The 19,176-nt window shown below is 41.4% G+C and overlaps 1 protein-coding gene across 1 annotated transcript in view; it reads right to left on the bottom strand.

The window, feature by feature from the left end:
• ABCB1 (ATP binding cassette subfamily B member 1) overlaps window positions 1-19,176 on the bottom strand; it is a 64,307-nt gene that overhangs the window by 10,528 nt on the left and 34,603 nt on the right. Inside the window, exons 6-17 of the mRNA XM_073581921.1 lie at window positions 13,515-13,706; window positions 11,368-11,539; window positions 11,157-11,281; window positions 10,884-11,055; window positions 9,764-9,877; window positions 8,648-8,758; window positions 8,300-8,425; window positions 8,020-8,223; window positions 7,600-7,770; window positions 7,052-7,213; window positions 3,130-3,300; window positions 2,140-2,286 (exon numbers count right to left, since the gene is read on the bottom strand). Of these exons, the coding sequence (XP_073438022.1) occupies window positions 2,140-2,286; window positions 3,130-3,300; window positions 7,052-7,213; window positions 7,600-7,770; window positions 8,020-8,223; window positions 8,300-8,425; window positions 8,648-8,758; window positions 9,764-9,877; window positions 10,884-11,055; window positions 11,157-11,281; window positions 11,368-11,539; window positions 13,515-13,706 (1,867 nt within the window). The remainder of the gene's footprint in view (window positions 1-2,139; window positions 2,287-3,129; window positions 3,301-7,051; window positions 7,214-7,599; window positions 7,771-8,019; window positions 8,224-8,299; window positions 8,426-8,647; window positions 8,759-9,763; window positions 9,878-10,883; window positions 11,056-11,156; window positions 11,282-11,367; window positions 11,540-13,514; window positions 13,707-19,176) is intronic.

Genomic DNA, 19,176 nt, shown 5'->3' with positions numbered 1-19,176 from the left:
ACCTTTATGGAGCAGCATATGGGGCATCTTATCTGGCCATCAAGCTTTATGGAGCAGCATATAGGGCATATTCAATGGAGCACCTTAAGGGGCCATCAAGATATATGGAGCAGCATATGGGGCATATTCTATGGAGCATCTTATGGGGCCATAACCTTTATGGAGCAGCATATGGGGCATATTCTATGGATCATCTTATGGGGCCATCAAGATATATGGAGCAGCTTATGAGGCATATTCTATGTAGCATCTTATGGGGCCATAATCTTTATGCATTATGTGGGGCATCTTATGGGGCCATCAACCTTTATGGAGCATCTTATGGGGCCCATCATGAACTTTATGGAGCATTATATGGGGCATATTTTGTATGACGCATCTTATGGAGCCATCATGAACTGTATGGAGCATTATATGGGGCTCCTGATTCAATATGGATATTCAAAAACATTTAACCTACTGATGTCTCAATTAATTTTACTTTTATTAGTATGTATTTTAATTTTTGAAATTTACCAGTAGCTGCTGCATTTTTTACCCTAGACTTATACTCGAGTCAATAAGTTTTCCCAGTTCTTTGTGGCAAAATTAGGGGCCTCAGCTTATACTTGGGTCGGCTTATACTTGAGTCATAGACCAGGGGGTCGGCGGGGCAGGGGAAGCGTGGCTGTCACATCATACTCACCCCCTCTTGGCGTGGTCTCTGCAACCCCTGCTTCTCAGATCGTCTCCGACACCACTGCTCTTCCTGTGTTCAGTGGTCACGTGGTACCACTCATTAAAGTAACGAACACTGGAAGGAGCTGCCGGCATCAGAGAAGCAGGGACTGCAGAGATGCGCCAGGAGGGGGTGAGTATGACAGGGGGAGCATATGCGATATTCACCTGTCCCCGTTCCACCGCCGGGCGCCGCTCTGTCCTCCGCGTCCTCTGGCTGTGGCGTTCAGGTCAGAGTGTGCGATGATGTAGTTAGTGCACACCCTCTGCCTGAACAGTCACTGCAGAGACCCAGAAGACAGAGCGGCGCACGGCGGTGGAATGGGGACAGGTGAATATCGCAGGTCCCGGGGCCCTGAGCCTGCGGCGACAACGAAACTTAGCCCCCATAGTGCGCCGGTGTCCTCAGCTGTTCAGGATACTGGCACCTGGCCCCCAGCGACGAGAGTTGAGTATGTAATTTTTTTTATTCGCAGCAACAGCATATGGGGCATATTCTATGGAGCATCTTAAGGGGTGATAACCTTTATGGAGCAACATATGGGGCATATTATCTGGCCATCAAGTTTTATGGAGCAGCATATGGGGCATATTCAAAGGAGCATCTTATGGGGCCATCAAGATATATGGAGCAGCATATGGGGCATATTCTATTGAGTATCTTATGGGGCCATAACCTTTATGGAGAAGCATATGGGGCATATTCAAAGGAGCATCTTATGGGGCCATCAAGATATATGGGGCATATTCTATTGAGTATCTTATGGGGCCATAACCTTTATGGAGCAGCATATGGGGCATATTCTATGGAGCATCTTATGGGGCCATAACCTTTATGGAGCAGCATATGGGGCATATTCTATGGATCATCTTATGGGGCCATCAAGTTATATGGAGCAGCTTATGGGGCATATTCTATGTAGCATCTTATGGGGCCATAATCTTTATGCATTATATGGGGCATCTTATGGGGCCATCAACCTTTATGGAGCAGCATATGGGGCATATATATCTATGGAGCATCTTATGGGGCCATCAACCTTTATGGAGCAGCATATGGGGTATATTATTCTATGGAGCATCTCATCTTATGGGGCCATTATTAGCCTTTGTGCAGCATTATATGGGGCATATTTTGTATGAAGCATCTTATGGGGCCATCATGAACTGTATGGAGCATTAGATGGGGCTCCTGATTCAATATGGATATTCAAAAATATTTAACCTACTGATATCTCAATTAATTTTACTTTTATTAGTATATATTTTTATTTTTGAAATTTACCAGTAGCTTCTGCATTTTCCACCCTAGGCTTATACTCGAGTCAATAAGTTTTCCCAGTTTTTTGTTTTTTTGTGGCAAAATTAGGGGCCCCGGCTTATACTTAGGTCGGCTTATACTCGAGTATATATGGTACTTACCGCAATAATCTTGGAGAATATAATTGCGAAGGCGGGCTGAGTGGCACCATTTATAGCAGCGCAAATTATTCCAACCACAAAGTACGGCCATTCTGGTTTGTTTAACTTCATGATTTTGAGAAAAGAGACTGGAGGAACTTTTTCAGCCTGAAATATAACATGTCCAATATATGAGTTGGGAAGTGAGGAGATCGACAGTTGCCAAGCCCTTTTATTTATCAGAATGCATGGTACAATCATATATCATAAATACATTATACTGCTCTAAAATTAGAACGCTTGCTTTTTTTGTAATCTCCACTGGGTCTAGATGACTGAAACCGGAACGCTGCCGGGGAGAATAAAATTCATGGGGTAAGTGCAGGTACCGGGCAGGTCAATTATGCTATTAACCTTCAGATTAAACCCAAATCTACAGGTTAATAGGATTATTTCTGGTGACAAGTTCCCTAGAATGCAAAAAAAAAAAAAACTCCAGAATTGCTGTTACAATTTTTCCACCTCCTTTCCAAAAATGTTATAAGAAGCAGTCAAAACATTGTATGTACTTTAAAATGGTATCAGGAGAAATTACAACTCACCAAAGAAAAAAGCAAGCCCTGCTGCAGTTCCAGGGAAAAATAAAAAAAACAGCTACAATTATCCAAAAAATGGCGACACAAATCAAAGTTTTCTTTAAACCATTGAAATATAAAATTAGCTTTATAAGTTTGGTTTTGCCGTAATCCTACAGACTTGAAGAATCATGCTGTCAGCTAATATTTACAGCACAATGAATGACGAAATAAGAAAACCCTCAAAACAATGGCGGAATGATGGGGTTTTAATCACCATTTCACCCCAGTTGGAGTTTTTTTTTCCCTATTTTTCAGCAGATTATATATGGTAAAGTGAATGATGTCATTTGTAACTACAACTCGTCCTTATGTTATTGATTCAATTTTTCCAGCTAAAATAGAAAAGGCATTTATGGTGTTTCCTAGCACTCACCTCCTCCTCTTTGTCCTTTTCCTTATCTTCGTCCTCTGCTGTTTTCTTGTAGCTGCTGTGCCGACTTGATTTCCTCCTTATTATGTTGGTATCAGGGACTTTTTCATAGGCATTTATAACTCCGTATTCATTACCCTTTACTTGACTTTCCTTATCCTCAGCATCTATTGTCTAATGATGAAGGAGAGTACACATTACATTATATAACGTGGAGATTGGCAGAATGGATGTCTGTCATGTCTCGCAATTCATATATGACATATTGATGTGTTTTGACTAGTGGGATCTCCACCAAGCTCAGAATGCGAGTGTCCATCATCCTGTCTTAGGCTCATAAGTAGCTGTGACGGTGTTTTCGCCCTCTATTAATGTCTAAGTGACATAAGCATAACACTCCATCATAGGGGCCTACCGGAGGATTCTCCTGTGGGCCAGTCCGAGCCTATCCACAAAGCTCAGAATGCGAGTGTCCATCATCCTGTCTTAGGCAGATAATTAGCTGTGACGGTGGATTCGCCCTCTATTGATGTCTAAGTGACATAAGCATAACACTCCATCATAGGGGCCTATCGGAGGATTCTCCTGTTCTCTTGTGGGCCAGTACAAGCCTGTCCACCAAGCTCAGAATAGAAGTGTCCATCATCCTGTCTTAGACTAATAAGTAGCTGTGATGGTGGATTCGCCCTCTATTGATGTCTAAGTGACATAAGCATAACACTCCATCATAGGGGCCTACCGGAGGATTCTCCTGTTCTCCTGTGGGCCAGTACGAGCCTGTCCACCAAGCTCAGAATAGAAGTGTCCATCATCCTGTCTTAGGCTGATAAGTAACTGTGACTGTTGATTCCCCTGTATTGATACCTACATTAGATGTGCATATAGTTCAATAAGTGTGTAACATCTTCTATGATGGGGATGGAAGAATAAAGAGGCCATATACCTGGCCAGGCAGCATAAAACCATGTGCTTCAACTGTTCTTGCTGCAAGTTGCTGTAAATTGTGGATGACTTTGCCATGCCGATCTCTGTTGTGTGGCACACTACCAATGCACATCCACTAAATGAAGATGCAGACTTAAAGGGGTATTCCCATTTTCCAAGATCCTATTCCAATATGTAGAAAGTGTAATAATAATAATATTAGCAAATGCCTCCCATCAGAAATGTAGTATGTTTCTCCTGATTCGCTATGTCTCTTTCCTCATGTGCATTGCAGGACCTTATGTATCCATGGTTACGACCACTAGCAACTCTCTGTCACTATATCGGTGGTCGTAACTATGAATACTTAAGGTCCTGCAATGAGGAAAGAGACATAGCGAATCAGAAAAACTATACTACATTTCTAATTGGAGGTATTTGCTAATATTATTATTATTATTACACCTGCTACATACTGAGATAGTATCTTGGAGATGGGAATACCCCTTTAAGGATACATATTTCTTATCATTTTTGAAACGACTCCATATTTTGGCTTGAAAAACAACATTAAAAAACCTTAATCAAAACCTGCATGTCTACTGGCACGCTTAAATGACCGTGCACTTCAGATGTACGTAGGTTGATTTGACCTTGGATGAGCATATAATGTGCAAGGTAAGCTCATGACACCTTCATCATGGAAGATAAGGATGGCGTAGATGAATCTTGACTACCAGATCCTTTTGTTGCTATCGGAGGAGTCTAACAATGGAAGATCAAGAGAAAAAGCTGCGGGCCTTAAACAACTATGCAATGCATATGATAAGCTTAAGGTAAATACATGGGTGCAGGTTTGGTGCCTGCAGATGCCGGTTTAGAAAAATTCTTTATTAATTCATATACTGCTTTTTCTTTTTTTTTTTCCACAATTACATTTACTGAATTCTAAAATTTAATAAGAAGTATTTTGTTAAAGAAAAAAACACAATAAAGCAAGCAAAAACATAATGATGTATCCAGGCTTGGACTGGCCCACAGGAGAACAGAAGAATCCTCCGGTGGGCCCCTGTGTAGGAGCGAGCCACCACCCTCTTATATGACCAGTACTTAGCACTCTGTACTTGAATGACTATGTACAGACAGAGGTGGCATCTTATTCATTTACCAATCTACCCAGATCATCTAATATATAAAGCTCAAAGTGTGTGTGTGTGTGTGTGTGTGTGTGTGTGTGTATGTCTGGGATAGGCATCCACACCGTCGCAGCTACCCCGAGAGCGTCCTAGGCTATGTTGTGAGGCGAAAATTTAACCCAGCGCGTTCCAATTCACCAAACAATTTTGCCCCTATCTACAAAATGGGGAAAAAGTGTGTGTGTGTCAAGCCCCGCCCCTCATTATGATGTCACAATGGTTGCCATGGCGACGCTGATGTCATCATAGGTTGCAAGCCCCACCGCTCATTATGATGTCATAATGGTTGACTATGGGATGGAGGATGTGTGATGGTATATGGGCACTGGACTATGGGATGGCGGATATGTATGATGGGTATATGGGCACTCTACTATGGGATGGAGGATGTGTGATGGGTATATGGGTACTCTATTATGGGATGGAGGATATGTATGATGGGTATATATGGGTACGGGACTATAGGATGGAGGATGTGTATAATGGGTATATGGGCACGGGCCTATGGGATGGAGGATGTGTGATGGGTATATGGGCACTCGACTATGGGATGGAGGATGTGTATGATGGGTATATGGGCACGGGACTATGGGATGGAGGATGTGTGATGGGTATATGGGCACTGGACTATGGGATGGAGGATATGTATGATGGGTATATGGGCACGGGACTATGGGATGGAGGATGTGTGATGGGTATATGGGCACGGGACTATGGGATGGAGGATGTGTGATGGGTATATGGGCATGGGACTATGAGATGAAGGATGTGTGATGGGTATATGGGCACTCGACTATGGGATGGAGGATATGTATGATGGGTATATGGCCATGGGACTATGGGATGGAGGATATGTGATGGGTATATGGGCATGGGACTATGGGATGGAGGATGTGTGATGGGTATATGGGCACTCGACTATGGGATGGAGGATGTGTGATGGGTATATGGGCATGGGCCTATGGGATCGTGGATATGTATGATGGGTATATGGGCATGGGACTATGGGATGGAGGATAATTATAATTTGCTATAACTAACCACAGTTAGTTACTATGCCCGGGCAGCGCCGGGCTCTTCAGCTAGTTGTTATATATATTTTTGATTAAGGATGATGCCACATTTGCATGTAGCTGAAAAGTGGCACCCATGGAGTTGGATACTGGTGGGCCCTTTGCACCCCAGTCCGACACTGGATGTAGCATATAATAGGACAGCCACAGATTACATTCTGGAGATGCCAAAAGTTTACAATTTTTATTGCACCCACATGGCAGATCTGGCATGAATAATAAGATAACTGTAAGTTGCTTTTTAATTGATTGGGTTTTTATTATGTAACTGAACAAAAAAAAAGAAAATTGAAATGTCTTAATAAGGGGGCTTTTTGGTACAGATTTTGAAGACAAAATAAGCAGTATATCACAAATGGAAGGGTCAGCTATAACAGAGCCTATAAGATGCACTGTCATGAGTTGTTATGATTTATGGCCGCTGTACACGATAGGATAAAGTCAGCTGAACCCATCGATATTGGCGAGATCAGCCTACTGTATAACACCTATAGGGGTTTCTCGACTCTCTAATAAAATATGATGTTGGGGGACATAATGTTGATTTGCAAAGTGATCCATTGTTCTCTCTGGACATAATTTTCTACCAGAGGAGTTTAGCAGCTGCTCTCATAAAGAACACAAGAGTCGACAGCTATGACAGCTACCTGATGTGTATGGGGGGCTTTTGGGCTACAGTGAAATTATGGCTTAAAATGACTAACTTTTCAGGTACAAGTGGTGAATTTTTACCTGCATAGTGACCAGCTTATAGTAAATTCCTTCCTTCTTCATGAGCTCTCCATGAGATCCTTCCTCAGTTATGACACCTTCAAAAAATCCAGCAATAGTATCTGCGTTCCTGATTGTTGACAATCGGTGGGCAATGACAATAGTGGTCCGTCCTTCTCTAGCCTACAGAAAAATTAATAGTAAAGAGTTTAGAGGAAGTTTTACCGTATGCTTAGTGACCCAGAGAATAATATGGGTTGGAAATTTAGGTGCAACCTTCTTAGCCCGGCCACCGTGACGTTATGACATACTGTATAAGATGCATGAGCCAAATGACTTGAACCCTGAACACCCACTAATAAACATTTTCCCAGAAGTCGTTAAGGGGCTTTATCACATAGTGTCATGTCACAGGGTCACAATGAGTTGTCATGTAGACTGAGGGCACCATAAAAAAAATTAAAAAAATAAAAATTTTGGGAAAAAAAAAAGGTTTGGCCTTTGGAATGATTTTTTTTTTTTAAATAATAGATTGATCATTAAAGTAAACAATATACCAGTCACTTTACCTTATCCAGAGCTGCCTGGACAACAGATTCACTCTCAGTGTCTAGAGCAGATGTGGCTTCATCAAGAAGAAGTATTTTGGGGTTGCGAACCAGGGCTCTGGCAATCGCTATTCTTTGTTTCTGGCCTCCACTCAGCTGAGTTCCTCTCTCTCCCACAAGAGTCTCAAATTTCTACAAATTCACAAAAACATGGTCAATCAAGCATCTGAACTATGTATTTCCTTGGACAATTGTCTCACAAAAGTTTCAGGTCCCTTCTACAATGTCCATATTTCCCAATAGGCGCTGAACTCATGAGTCAACACATTTTAATTGGAAAGTCATAACTACTGGTATCAAGTTCGAGGTAAACACAATGTCAAAAAGAGAGTACGGTAATTAATTGACTGTATAAAAAAGCTAAAATCATGTTGAGCTTACATCTGGAAGCTTTGTGATGAAGTTATAGGCATTGGCTTCCTTTGTGGCTTGTATAATTTCCTCCATGGTTACATCTTCCCGGCCATAGCGTATATTTTCAGCTATGGTGGTATCAAACAGGACTGGTTCTTGGCTCACCACCCCAATGATCTCTCTTAAGTATCTGGTATTCAGATTCCGAATATCTTGTCCATCAATGGTTATCTTCAAGAAGAAGAGAGTGAAAATCTAACCAAGGATGGCAGAAAAATTCAGAAAAGGATGTAAAAAGCCCCCTTACCGTGCCTTCCTCTGGGTCGTAGAATCTCTGAATAAGCTGGACCGTTGTACTTTTTCCACAACCACTGCTCCCCACGAGGGCCACCGTCTGACCGCTGGGAACCGTAAGGTTCAAGCCTTTCAAAACCTTCAGTGAGAAATATTCTCATTATACGTCACTTGTATGTAGATAATGCTGCAATCATGTACACATAGGTAATACCACAGTACATTACACATTAATAATACCGCCATATTGTAAAAATAAATAATACCACTATACAGTGCCCAAATAAAAACCCTACATAATGGTGTGCCAGCTATTATTATCGTGATTAGGAGTATTGTTGTGGTAACACAAGTTACTTACCTGGATGTCAGGCCTGGATGGATATGTGAACTTCACATTTCTGAACTGTATGTCTCCCTTAATCTTGTCAGGTTTAAACCCTGCAGTGGAAAAGCTGTCTATTTTGGGTTTCTGTAGGAAACAAACAAAAAAAAGATGTGTAAGTATGTATAGACAAAATGTATTAATTTATGGGACCCCTTAATCAATTAGTAGCCCGTAGAGATGATGATCTGCAATAAAACAGGCAGATCAAATAACATGCACTTCTAGCACGGTAGGGTTTACGTATAGGCATTGTAGACCTGTGTGTATATAGACAATGTAGGTCTATACTGGCGCCACAACAGCAACACTTCTCACTTTCCGATACATACAGTAAGTAAGACACATTGGATAACCCCTTTAGGGTGTGAATTATTTGAGTCTAAAGCACAGGATAATCTGTATCTACAGAATTCTGCAATGTAAATGCAATATTGAGCTCCACAGACAGATAGAGATGGGCTTCAGCTGCATCTCCCTCCTCCCTCCCACCGCTCCTCTATTCAACATTTGCTCACAAATCCAAAGACTGCACAAAGACGCTGTAAGTCTTTGGCCAAAAAACAAAGAAAGCCTGAAGCCACCTAACTGAGACGAATCTAGCCACACTGGAGAGCGGCATAGATGACGCTATTTGTGGTCAGAAGCCAAAAAAACTCATAAAAACTCCACGTACCAGTCCCATATTTAATAAAAAGTACTATACACATGGTCACAGACAGTAAAGATCCCTGAAAATGTAAAGATTAAATTGTGATGAACGAGTATACTTGTTGCTTGGGTTTTTCCGAGCATGCTCGGGTGTCCTACGAGTATTTTGCCGTGCTCGGAGATTTAGTCTTCGTTATCTCATCAGCATGATTTATGACTGCTAGACAGCTTGATTACATGTGTGGAATGCCTGTTTGTTAGGGAATTCCCACATGTATTAAGCCTGTCTACAAGTTGCAAATCATGCAGATGAGACGACGAAATCTAAATTTCCGAGCACACCAAAATACTCGGAGGACACCAGAGCATGCTCGGGAAAACCCAAGCAACGAGTATACTCGCTCATCACTAATAAAGAACCTACAAAAAAAGAAGTCTTACATTGTCGATAATGTTAAATACTGCATATGCGGCCCCCCGGGCGTTGGAAAATGCTTCAATATTGGGGGATGTTTGTCCAACGGCAAAAGCTCCGATAATGACGGAAAAGAATACCTAAGAGAGTCATAAAAGAAAGACATCTCAATAGTTCATCATGACACTGATAGATATAATTACAAAGTTATTTACAGGGGGTTGTCTAGTTTTGACAAACTTTTTTTTGTAGAAGGGTCCCAATATGATAAGCTGATCACAGGGAGTCCTTATTCTGGATTCCCCAGTAATCAGATGCAATCTGCTGGGGAAACCGTCAGCAAGTGCTCAATTCCTCTGTAGTGCCTCCACAGGGGAAATGAGGTATGAACTGTCTGTGCAAAGTGTGCTCAAAGGAGCCAGGTACTGCGGATTAGGGAAAGCTCCATTCTGAATTGTAGACATGTAGAAATAACCAAATATCTCAGAATTAGTTTGCTCAAATTGACCAGTAGTTTCGACCAGGTCCAAATAAAATTCGGTCCAAATAAAATCAGTCTTGAAAAGACATTTATCTCTCCTTACCCAAACTCAAAATAAAGGGTGGGCCAATAAGAGGTTAAAAAATAGTACGCCTCACATGTCCTCCAACTGTAGTTCTCATTCAGGTCCTCTGCTTTATTTGTATTGGTCTTCAGATCGGAGTTTGGTTCAGATCTTCACTAACTTACACCCAATATGAGGGCTAATCAGATCTGGACTGAGGGCTGAGGTCCAAAGACTGATCCAGAGCAGAGGACCGGGTTAGTTGGGCTGTCCCTAGAACAGGTTAGTATAATTTTTTATTCATTTCTACCCTTCTTCTCAGGACTCAAAGATTTCTCCAAAATGGCGACTGGTAAATCGAATCTTCATCATTTTAGCAAACCTGAAATTTTGGGGAAATTTGGTAACAAATTTGATTATGAATCTGGGTGATTTGCAAATGGGTTTTCTAAACCTGACAATCAAATTAACACCTCCTAGACACTGACAAAACCCCAACTGCGATTGCATCCAGATGTTACCAAATGCGATTTACATCCTAGCCATCTTTCTATAAATGTGGCCTTTTTTAGAAGAAGAATTCGTAGGCATCAGTACTCACGGTCAGCACGCTCCCAATAGTGTAGTCTCCCTCTATGATCAGGGTGGTACCATACCAAAATGCCAATGCATAGGATGCATATATCATTAAAAACGCAAATCCTATTGAGACGTTAGCCGTGATTGCCTTCCTGATCCCTATCTTTTTGGCATCCTCTAAATTCTTTTCATATCTGGATACACAAAAGGGTTAAACAAGTCAATCACTGATGCTGTGACGATCACGGTCTATCCTCGACCTAAAACAGTATTACAAGAAGAGAGCTGTTCCCACCTCTGAATTTCCTTATCTTGTCCGCCAAAGGCTATAACTGTCCTGATGGCAGCGAGCACTTCCTCGGCCACGGCTCCAGCTTTGGCATATGCCGTCAGCTCCTTGTTAGTAAATGCTGACAATATCTGTGAATAAATGGTAAGATTTACACGGAACTCGCCTATTGGCATTATATACGGAAGAACTAGAAGCTTTCAGTGTTTTTTATTACCTTTGCCCAAATAGCTGCTGAAAGTCCCATTACGGGGCTGATTGCGAGAATGACCAGGGTCAGCTTCCAACCCTTAACGAAGCCAATGATAAATCCGGTCAAAAACGTAGCCAACGATTGGACCAGCATGGCGATCTTATCTCCAATGCCTTCATTGATTTTTTGGACATCACTGATTTAAAAAACAAAAAAAAAGAAAGGAAAAATCAAAACAGACCAAGCTGTAAAGTTGAAGGGATGATGGAGAAGAAATCTTCTATGGCACCAACAATATCACGGAAAGCCTGCTAAAGGGATAACCTAAAATTAGGGGTATATGTACCACAGAGGCATCTAATGCAAAAGGTTACGGGCCCTCAGAGAGTACATGTCATCCTAGTTCCTCATGAAAACTAAATCAAGGTCTCCCCTAAACGAAGGTGATGGATCACTAATAAAAGAAAAAATTGGCGGTTTGTGCCACTACCTCGTCCAGCAAATAACAAAACGCTCACACTTCCTTCACTTTCTCTCTCGAGTCTCCTGGGGTGTAACTATAGCAGGTGGCACCTGGGTCGTGAAGTCTAGAAAGGTCCTTTGGTTCAGATGGTAAAATCAGAACTATTAAAAACCTGTGATAGGAGCCCTGTTGGAAAGTAGGGCTCACAAACTCAAGCAAGCTACAGCACTGGTTCTCTGGTTCTAAAATCTGCCTCAGACAGTTATGTGCCTCACGAGGCTGGTGGTGGTGTGTCATGCTCTTCCTCGAATTTTAGAACTCCTTATCTCACCCACCAATAGTTCCCTTTCGCCATTTGGGAGAAAGATCAGCAGATAACTCCAGCTCAATGCTTTATTTGCACATGGGTCATCATGAGATCCATATGGCCACAATCTCCCTTCTCCAGAAACAGGTACACTGATGGTGTACCCAATTAATTTTAAACATGGGAAACACCTTTAATAATAACACTAATTATTATTACTATTATTATTGATTAAATATACTTTATGTATTTTTTTTCTTCATTTTTTTATGTTTATTATTTATTTTATTTTCTTTTTAAGATCTGAACGTTGTACATTCTGTATACGGATGGCCTGTTGCCTGTGCTTCTCTTTTCCCCTCATCCTCTGTCTAGTCAGTAAACAGATTAGATCCGTTTTAGATATAAATATATCTTCCAAAGTCTCCATAGAAACCAACCAGGTCATCACGTAATTCAGAACAATTAGATGTAACAACAAGACAGAACATAAAAGAAATATAATAACATAAAAAATATCATAAAAGATAAGAAATCCTCCGCAGTGTCGGCCTTTTATTACTGACCTGAATGCCTTCCTTATATGAAGACAAAAAATAAAAATAACTTTCTGGACGTCTGGCTGCAAGAAGTTCAACATCGCACTTTCTTCTAACCATGTTACACCCACAAAATCCAGGAAGCTGAGTTGTGGGGGGTTGTTTGTTGAAGTTCCTATTGTTAATTTCCCAGTATTCTTTAGATTTTTTTCCCTTTGGTAAGAGGATCCTGGCAAGCAAATTACATTTTCTCAGCTTCCTTAATCCCTATGCATGTAACATAATAAGAAGAGGGTCTGGGGGGCCAAGTCGGCATAGGGAGACTTATAGGCCAGGAAATGCTCCCTCTACGAAGACGCTATTTGCCTAACTTTTACCAGGGAGCAAAGCCTGGTCTATAGGTCTCCGTCTGCTGACTTAATGAGAAACTTGGACCAAGAAGGCCATCAATGGCTTTCTCCCACTCATACTTTGCATTAATGAGGGACAAGAACCACAAAACAGCTGCTTGCAAATGGAGATCTTAATTTTGAAGAAGACTCTGACCTGGCTCTGGCACGAGGCACAGGTCAAATTCTAGAATTGCTACCTCCAGTAGATGGCATTAGAAACCCTGTTCTCTTCCTTGCATGAAGATTATGACCCCCCATAATAGTAGACTTATTTTTTAGTTTGGGGTGGTCCTCTTTGGGGGAAAGTTAGTGAAAACTCTTTGGATGGCAAAAAATGGAACCCTGAGTAGCTATCATACTTTTACCCCTTGGGGTGACCCAAGTAATACCTTAACCTCGAAGGTGGCATGTTTGGCGCCATACAATTACAGTATGTAAAATATGAGTAAATAATGTCTTCGAGTACTCACTCAGTCAGCCTAGTGTTCAGTTCTCCAGCGTCATTGATGTCAAACCAACTGATTTCCTGCCTCAGCACCGCATGGAAGAAATTCTTTCTTATTTTCTTGATCTGCCGGCCGCCAGCCAGGGTCCAGAATGAAACCTGGATATAGCCGGCAAGAAGCACTCCGAATCCTAACCCCGAATAATAATAGGCATACCTGCATCAGGAAAGGATAATGGTCAAGACTACGTACAACAGTGATTCTGGTTACATCAAGTTGTTGCTTTTTGTATTAGATTCTAAAAGTTGTAAAACTTTCCAACTTACTGTTCTAAAAGGCGTTCTCTTATAAAATATCTTACCAGTCATCTCGCCTGTTGCTTCATTTCTATTAGTTATGACCTGTAGACTTTTCACAATTGGTGGTGGAGCATTCACAATACCATGTTCACTATTTAAGAGCCCTTTCACATAGTCCTGTACAGTAGGGAATTATGGGAAAACACTTTCTCTAGCCAAAATACCTCTTTAATTTTGCCTTGTCCTACTGCGCTAAAACCATTGAGTTAGTGTTCAGCGGACAAACTTACATTGAACCTGTCACTTGTCATAAATAAATACGTAATTTTCTTTATCAGGTGTAAATGCCGCTGTTCTCCTAAACCCAGTGTTGTTTTTCTTTTGTTCCTGCGCCTCTCTGTTCCTGAGATATGACCCTCTTTTCCCTTCACATAAATCTAGTCTTGCTAAACAAGTGGGTGTGGTCCTCAAGTTTCCTCTGAGGACGTCTTCATGAGTGCCACTCCTTGTTGGCTAAAGAGACTTGATTTATGTACAGGGAAAATTGGGCCATATCTCAGAAACTGAGAGGAGCAGAAACAAAAGAAATACATCGCTGGATTCAGGAGAACAGCGGCATTTACACCTGGTAAAGAAAATTACATATTTACTGTAAGGTCTTCTTTAAAGGGAATTTTTCTTAAAGCTTATACCCTGTAAGGTATATTTTGGGTAGCATTTCCAGAAGTACCTTTACATCCTGGGGCACAGGATGGACCCATGCGCCATGGAGTCCACTATTGGTTTCGGATGCCTACGGACACATGACCACCTCTTGGCACCTCTAATTGGCCCAGGCCCACTATAATATGACCCCCCCTAACCCTATAGGACACGCCCCCGGAAGAGGCAAAAGGGCGAAATGTGCGTCAGGGCACGGGGGGACTCACGGACCATCTATATATTTTCTTTGGTTATTTCTGACTACAGTTACGTTTCCTGGGATAAGGTAATATAACTATTTGTACGTTTACATATAATCAATCCTGATTCAGTTTCTGGGTTCACCTTGCTAGGTATGGATACAAGAATTTGGTGATGCTATAGCCACACTTTCACTTTATTTATTCCTTACTACCTTTGGTTCCCTTTTGATTCATTACCAGCTGAATTTTATGGATCCCTGAATATAGTTATTTAATGCATGGAATTTTTATATTATGCTGAATGTACCTGGAATTTCATAATATAGGTTATTTAATTTTTCTGGTATGTCCTTGGGTCCTACCCTTTGGGTATTTTAGTGTACTGTTGATCTATGGTATTTAATTATTTTTTAATATGATCAATAAAGATGGCTCATTTTATCGTAACTATGGTTCGCTTCATTTGGCCAGTGGTTTAATAACTGCTTGTCTTGTGTAATTGTATTGGAAGTGCCCTTAATCTTACTGTGAGACCGCCTTTTATGTATTATATATTTTTGGTAGGCCATGAGGACCATCACTGAGAGGGAAATAATGGTCATTTACATCTACAGTATATACTAGAATATATATGGGCAACAAAGAATAGGTGCTGGTATTATTGTTGTTATTATTATTGTAGCGCCATTTATTTCATGGCACTTTGCATGTGAAATGGCGTATACAACACAAAAACGAATGCAATAATCTTGACCAAAACGAGTCACCGACTGGTACAGGAGGACAGAGGATATATGATATATGAGAACATGCTGTTTTAACCTATATACTAATGGAGAGAGCATAGAAATTCAGGGCTAAGTGGCAGCAAATAGAGGCCCCTGTTACTGTGATTATCCCATAGGTACACCCCAGCTGGCAAATATATATCCTATGGGGATGCCGGTAATGATTTTGGTTGGAAAATCCCTTTAAAGAATATCTGCCATAACGACAGTATCTGTAATAGCTAGAATAATTAATATAGCTTGGCCTCATCAAAATACCCATTGCCTTCACCTCCTAGGGTTAGTACTGGACATCTTAGGGCAAGCTTACATAATAATCTCCATTACTAAAGGTGTCATGGAGTCAATTCATTCCTCATTGCTAAATGTAGGGGTATTTAAAGGGGTCAACTACACAGGGCCGGCCCGAACGTATAGGCGAACTAGGCGGCCACCTAGGTCGCCGACCCAAAGGGGGCGCCAGAAAAAAATAGAAAAAATGATAAAAAATCTTTTCAAAAGGCAAAAAGTTTTAGAGATGGAAAGAAAAGTGTACATATTTAAGGGCAAATATGACACAAGAGAGGTTGGTTGGGTTGGCAACAATTTCGATAGAATCTGAAGTTGCTAAACAAATTAATCTCGGTGACTTAGTGTCATCCTTTTAAAAAAAAAGGCAAGGAAGCAAAAATTTTAATTACCTATGGTCGTTTTTGTTTTGTGTTATTGATTACTTTGTATATATTTGTCCTATACAACTTCTCAGGAGATTAAAGAGTTAGGAGAGAGTTAATTAATCATTGTTGTTGTGGTTTATTTTGCTCCTAAATTTATATCCCAAGTTTTCATCTACTGCCAAGAATAGTAGGGGCGCAACAAAATAGTTTCGCCTAGGGTGCCGTAATCTCTCGGGCCGGCCCTGCAACTACACTAAGCAGAGTGACTCTATCTGGGCATATTATGGATGCCATTATGTTAGTCGTATGAAAGATCCCTTTGAATGAAAAGCCGTAGTTTTACTACCAGGCAAGGAATCATATTTAGCAGTGACCTTTGCTTTTCGCTTTTATGGCCGTGTTACTCAGTTTGTTCGGCCCATCTCTGCATACAGTGAAGACAACTAATCAGATATAGATGGATAGTAGGAATAACTTATTGTTAATAGATAACCTGTAATATTTGTACTTTGCACCATGACATACAGTATAACCACACCTTGGGAAGCTGATAAACACAAGAAAGAAATATTTTTATCTTAATTCCAAGAAATAGTTATGTGACACCTTTTGAAGGACATGAAGACTCACGAAGTCCATCAGATTATTGTAATGCTCTGCTACATCTAGGGGGAGCATATACCACTGAGGTCGGATGAGAGTCCATGAGACTGGTCAGAAAACTGGTGCAAGGTAACTGTGCAGACCTATGAGTCCTCATCATGGCCTGCTGACAAAGGCACCGCTACGGGGGGGTTCAGAAATACCGGATGAACCTGGGTCCTGCAGCTTGTGGGGGATCAAAGTCCCCTCTTGTTCAAAAGAAGATGTGGGTACTATATATGGCAGATGGAATAGAATTATAGCTCTGAAAAAGGATAAATTCACCTGTAACGACCACATAGCTACAGAACTAACAGGCTGGTAGTTGCCAACTATTTGCCTGTTGTGCCTGTCGCCGATCTCTGCCGGCACAGAGTAGTCACTGACCGCTCCTGTCGGCAATTCAGCTTCCTCCGTTGACGTCATATCAACGAAGCAGCAGGTTCTTTTTAGTTCTGAACTTTCAAAGGTACTTGACTGCCGACGTCATGCTGACTGAAAGCCGGCTCCCTGCTGCCTCACTGCGGGAAGCTGGCAGCGAATCGGCATGATGCCAGCTGTCATGCCCTGCCGACAAAGCAGCCTTGAAGAAGAAGAGCTGCTCTTTTGATTTGGAGCAGCTAAATCATCGGCAGTATCAGCCGGTGACCGCTCTCTGAGCCAACGCCGGGTACAGGAGCCAGGTGGTTAGGAACTACCTGTCAATTCGTTTTTCGGCACATTGTAAAAAATATTTATATTTTTGGTCCATGTGCTGTCCCTGATACAAACAAACCACACACAGGCCAATAGGAGTGACTGAGCTGGTACAGAAAAAAAGATCGCAGCATCGTTTTTCGGATCAGACTCGCCTATTAAGCCCAATGGATGCCTTATGGTCACTATCTGTACTGCATCTGTTTTTAATGGCTCCATTGCAATTGTTAATATTGATAACCGTAATGTCTTTGTAAAAAAATATAATTAATAATGAATAAAACCAGATACTATATGAATGTCAAAAAGAGATATGTGCTTGCCTGAATCCAGCATAAAATCACGCCCACGCACCACATGCTGCCACGACTTTCAGGCACACTGCTGCCGCGCCATGTAATTATGTATGAACTCAGCCTCATCAGTCATACACCTTTGTCAGTTGAAGCAAACCTGACAGCAGGATTTTGCTAATTAAACTACAGGCATTGTCATGTTGCCACTGTAACACTGATTAAAATGATATCTGGGGTGTAGAAATCCGTCTTGTAGTTCTTATGTAATCAGTGTTAGGAGTTTGCAGCTAATGAGTCAGGACTGTAGGCAGAGTCTTATTTTCCTGCTCTAGGCCAGAGAAACCAAGGAAAGACCTTCCCACAGGATGCCCCGAAGCACAAACAGTCTGTCTTTATGATGAGGAACATGTTTGTGCTTCGGGGTGGCCTGTGCTCAGGCCTTTCCTTGGTTTCTCTGGCTTAGAGCAGAAAGATAAGACTCTGCCTAAAGTCTTGCCCTGGAGAACGGGTATATCATTAACTGAAAACATCTAACACTGATTACACAAGAACCACAAGATGAATTTCTTCTTCCCAGGTATCATTTTAATCAGTATAACAATGGCAACCTGACAATGCCTGTAGTTTACTTAGCAAAATCCTGCTGACAGGTTCGCTTTAAATATGGTTAGGACAGGCTTTCCTCTCTTAAATGCAAATGTTTTTTTTCACTGACAGAACACAGTTCCTAAAATATGATTTGAAACATAACTGTATAGTTCTATATAGTTTTTTTCAGTAAATTTTGACAATTTGTAAAGTATTAAACAATTCCTATAACTCTAGTGTGAAAAGCACCGCCTGAATTGCAATAATTGGGGAACCTATGGGCAGCGTGGAATGTCAGACTCAAGTTTTGTACGTACAACTTCATCACATCGAAAACTGAAAATAAACACTAAGAAACAATGGGAGGAAGTCTCCTGGAGCTGATAAGGAAGGAGACTTCTGCACCTCCCATAATCACCCTACCCCTCCGAATACCACTGAATTCACTGCATTTTCTGAAATTGTAATAAGTCCGTCAGTCTGTGCTGGGTCATTTTATAATTTTTATAGGACAGTGATTGCTAACAGTTTGCTTTCTAGTTCTTCCAAAACTACAGCTCACAGTGATGTTTGGTCTCTATGCACAACATCTAGAGAGCATCAGGTTTGAGACCACCAGGGTGATAGAGAAGAGCGCCCGATTAGGCCACGTGCACACATTGAGTATTTAGTGACTTTCAGTATTTTGCCTCCCTGGTCTCACACAGTGTGCTGGTGAAGTTAGGGAGCATACACCTGGCTTCACTGTGTATGAGTAGGGAGGATGAACGTTCTGACACATCAGCTGAGACTTGCAGGGATGGCCATATTAGCGCC

The sequence above is a fragment of the Dendrobates tinctorius genome, unplaced genomic scaffold (assembly GCF_039654945.1).
Source record: "Dendrobates tinctorius isolate UK_male_01 unplaced genomic scaffold, ASM3965494v1 ptg000070l, whole genome shotgun sequence".
Lineage (NCBI taxonomy): Eukaryota > Metazoa > Chordata > Amphibia > Anura > Dendrobatidae > Dendrobates > Dendrobates tinctorius.
The sequence above is the reverse complement of the archived record's forward strand: the minus strand, read 5'-3'. Positions and strand labels throughout refer to the sequence as shown.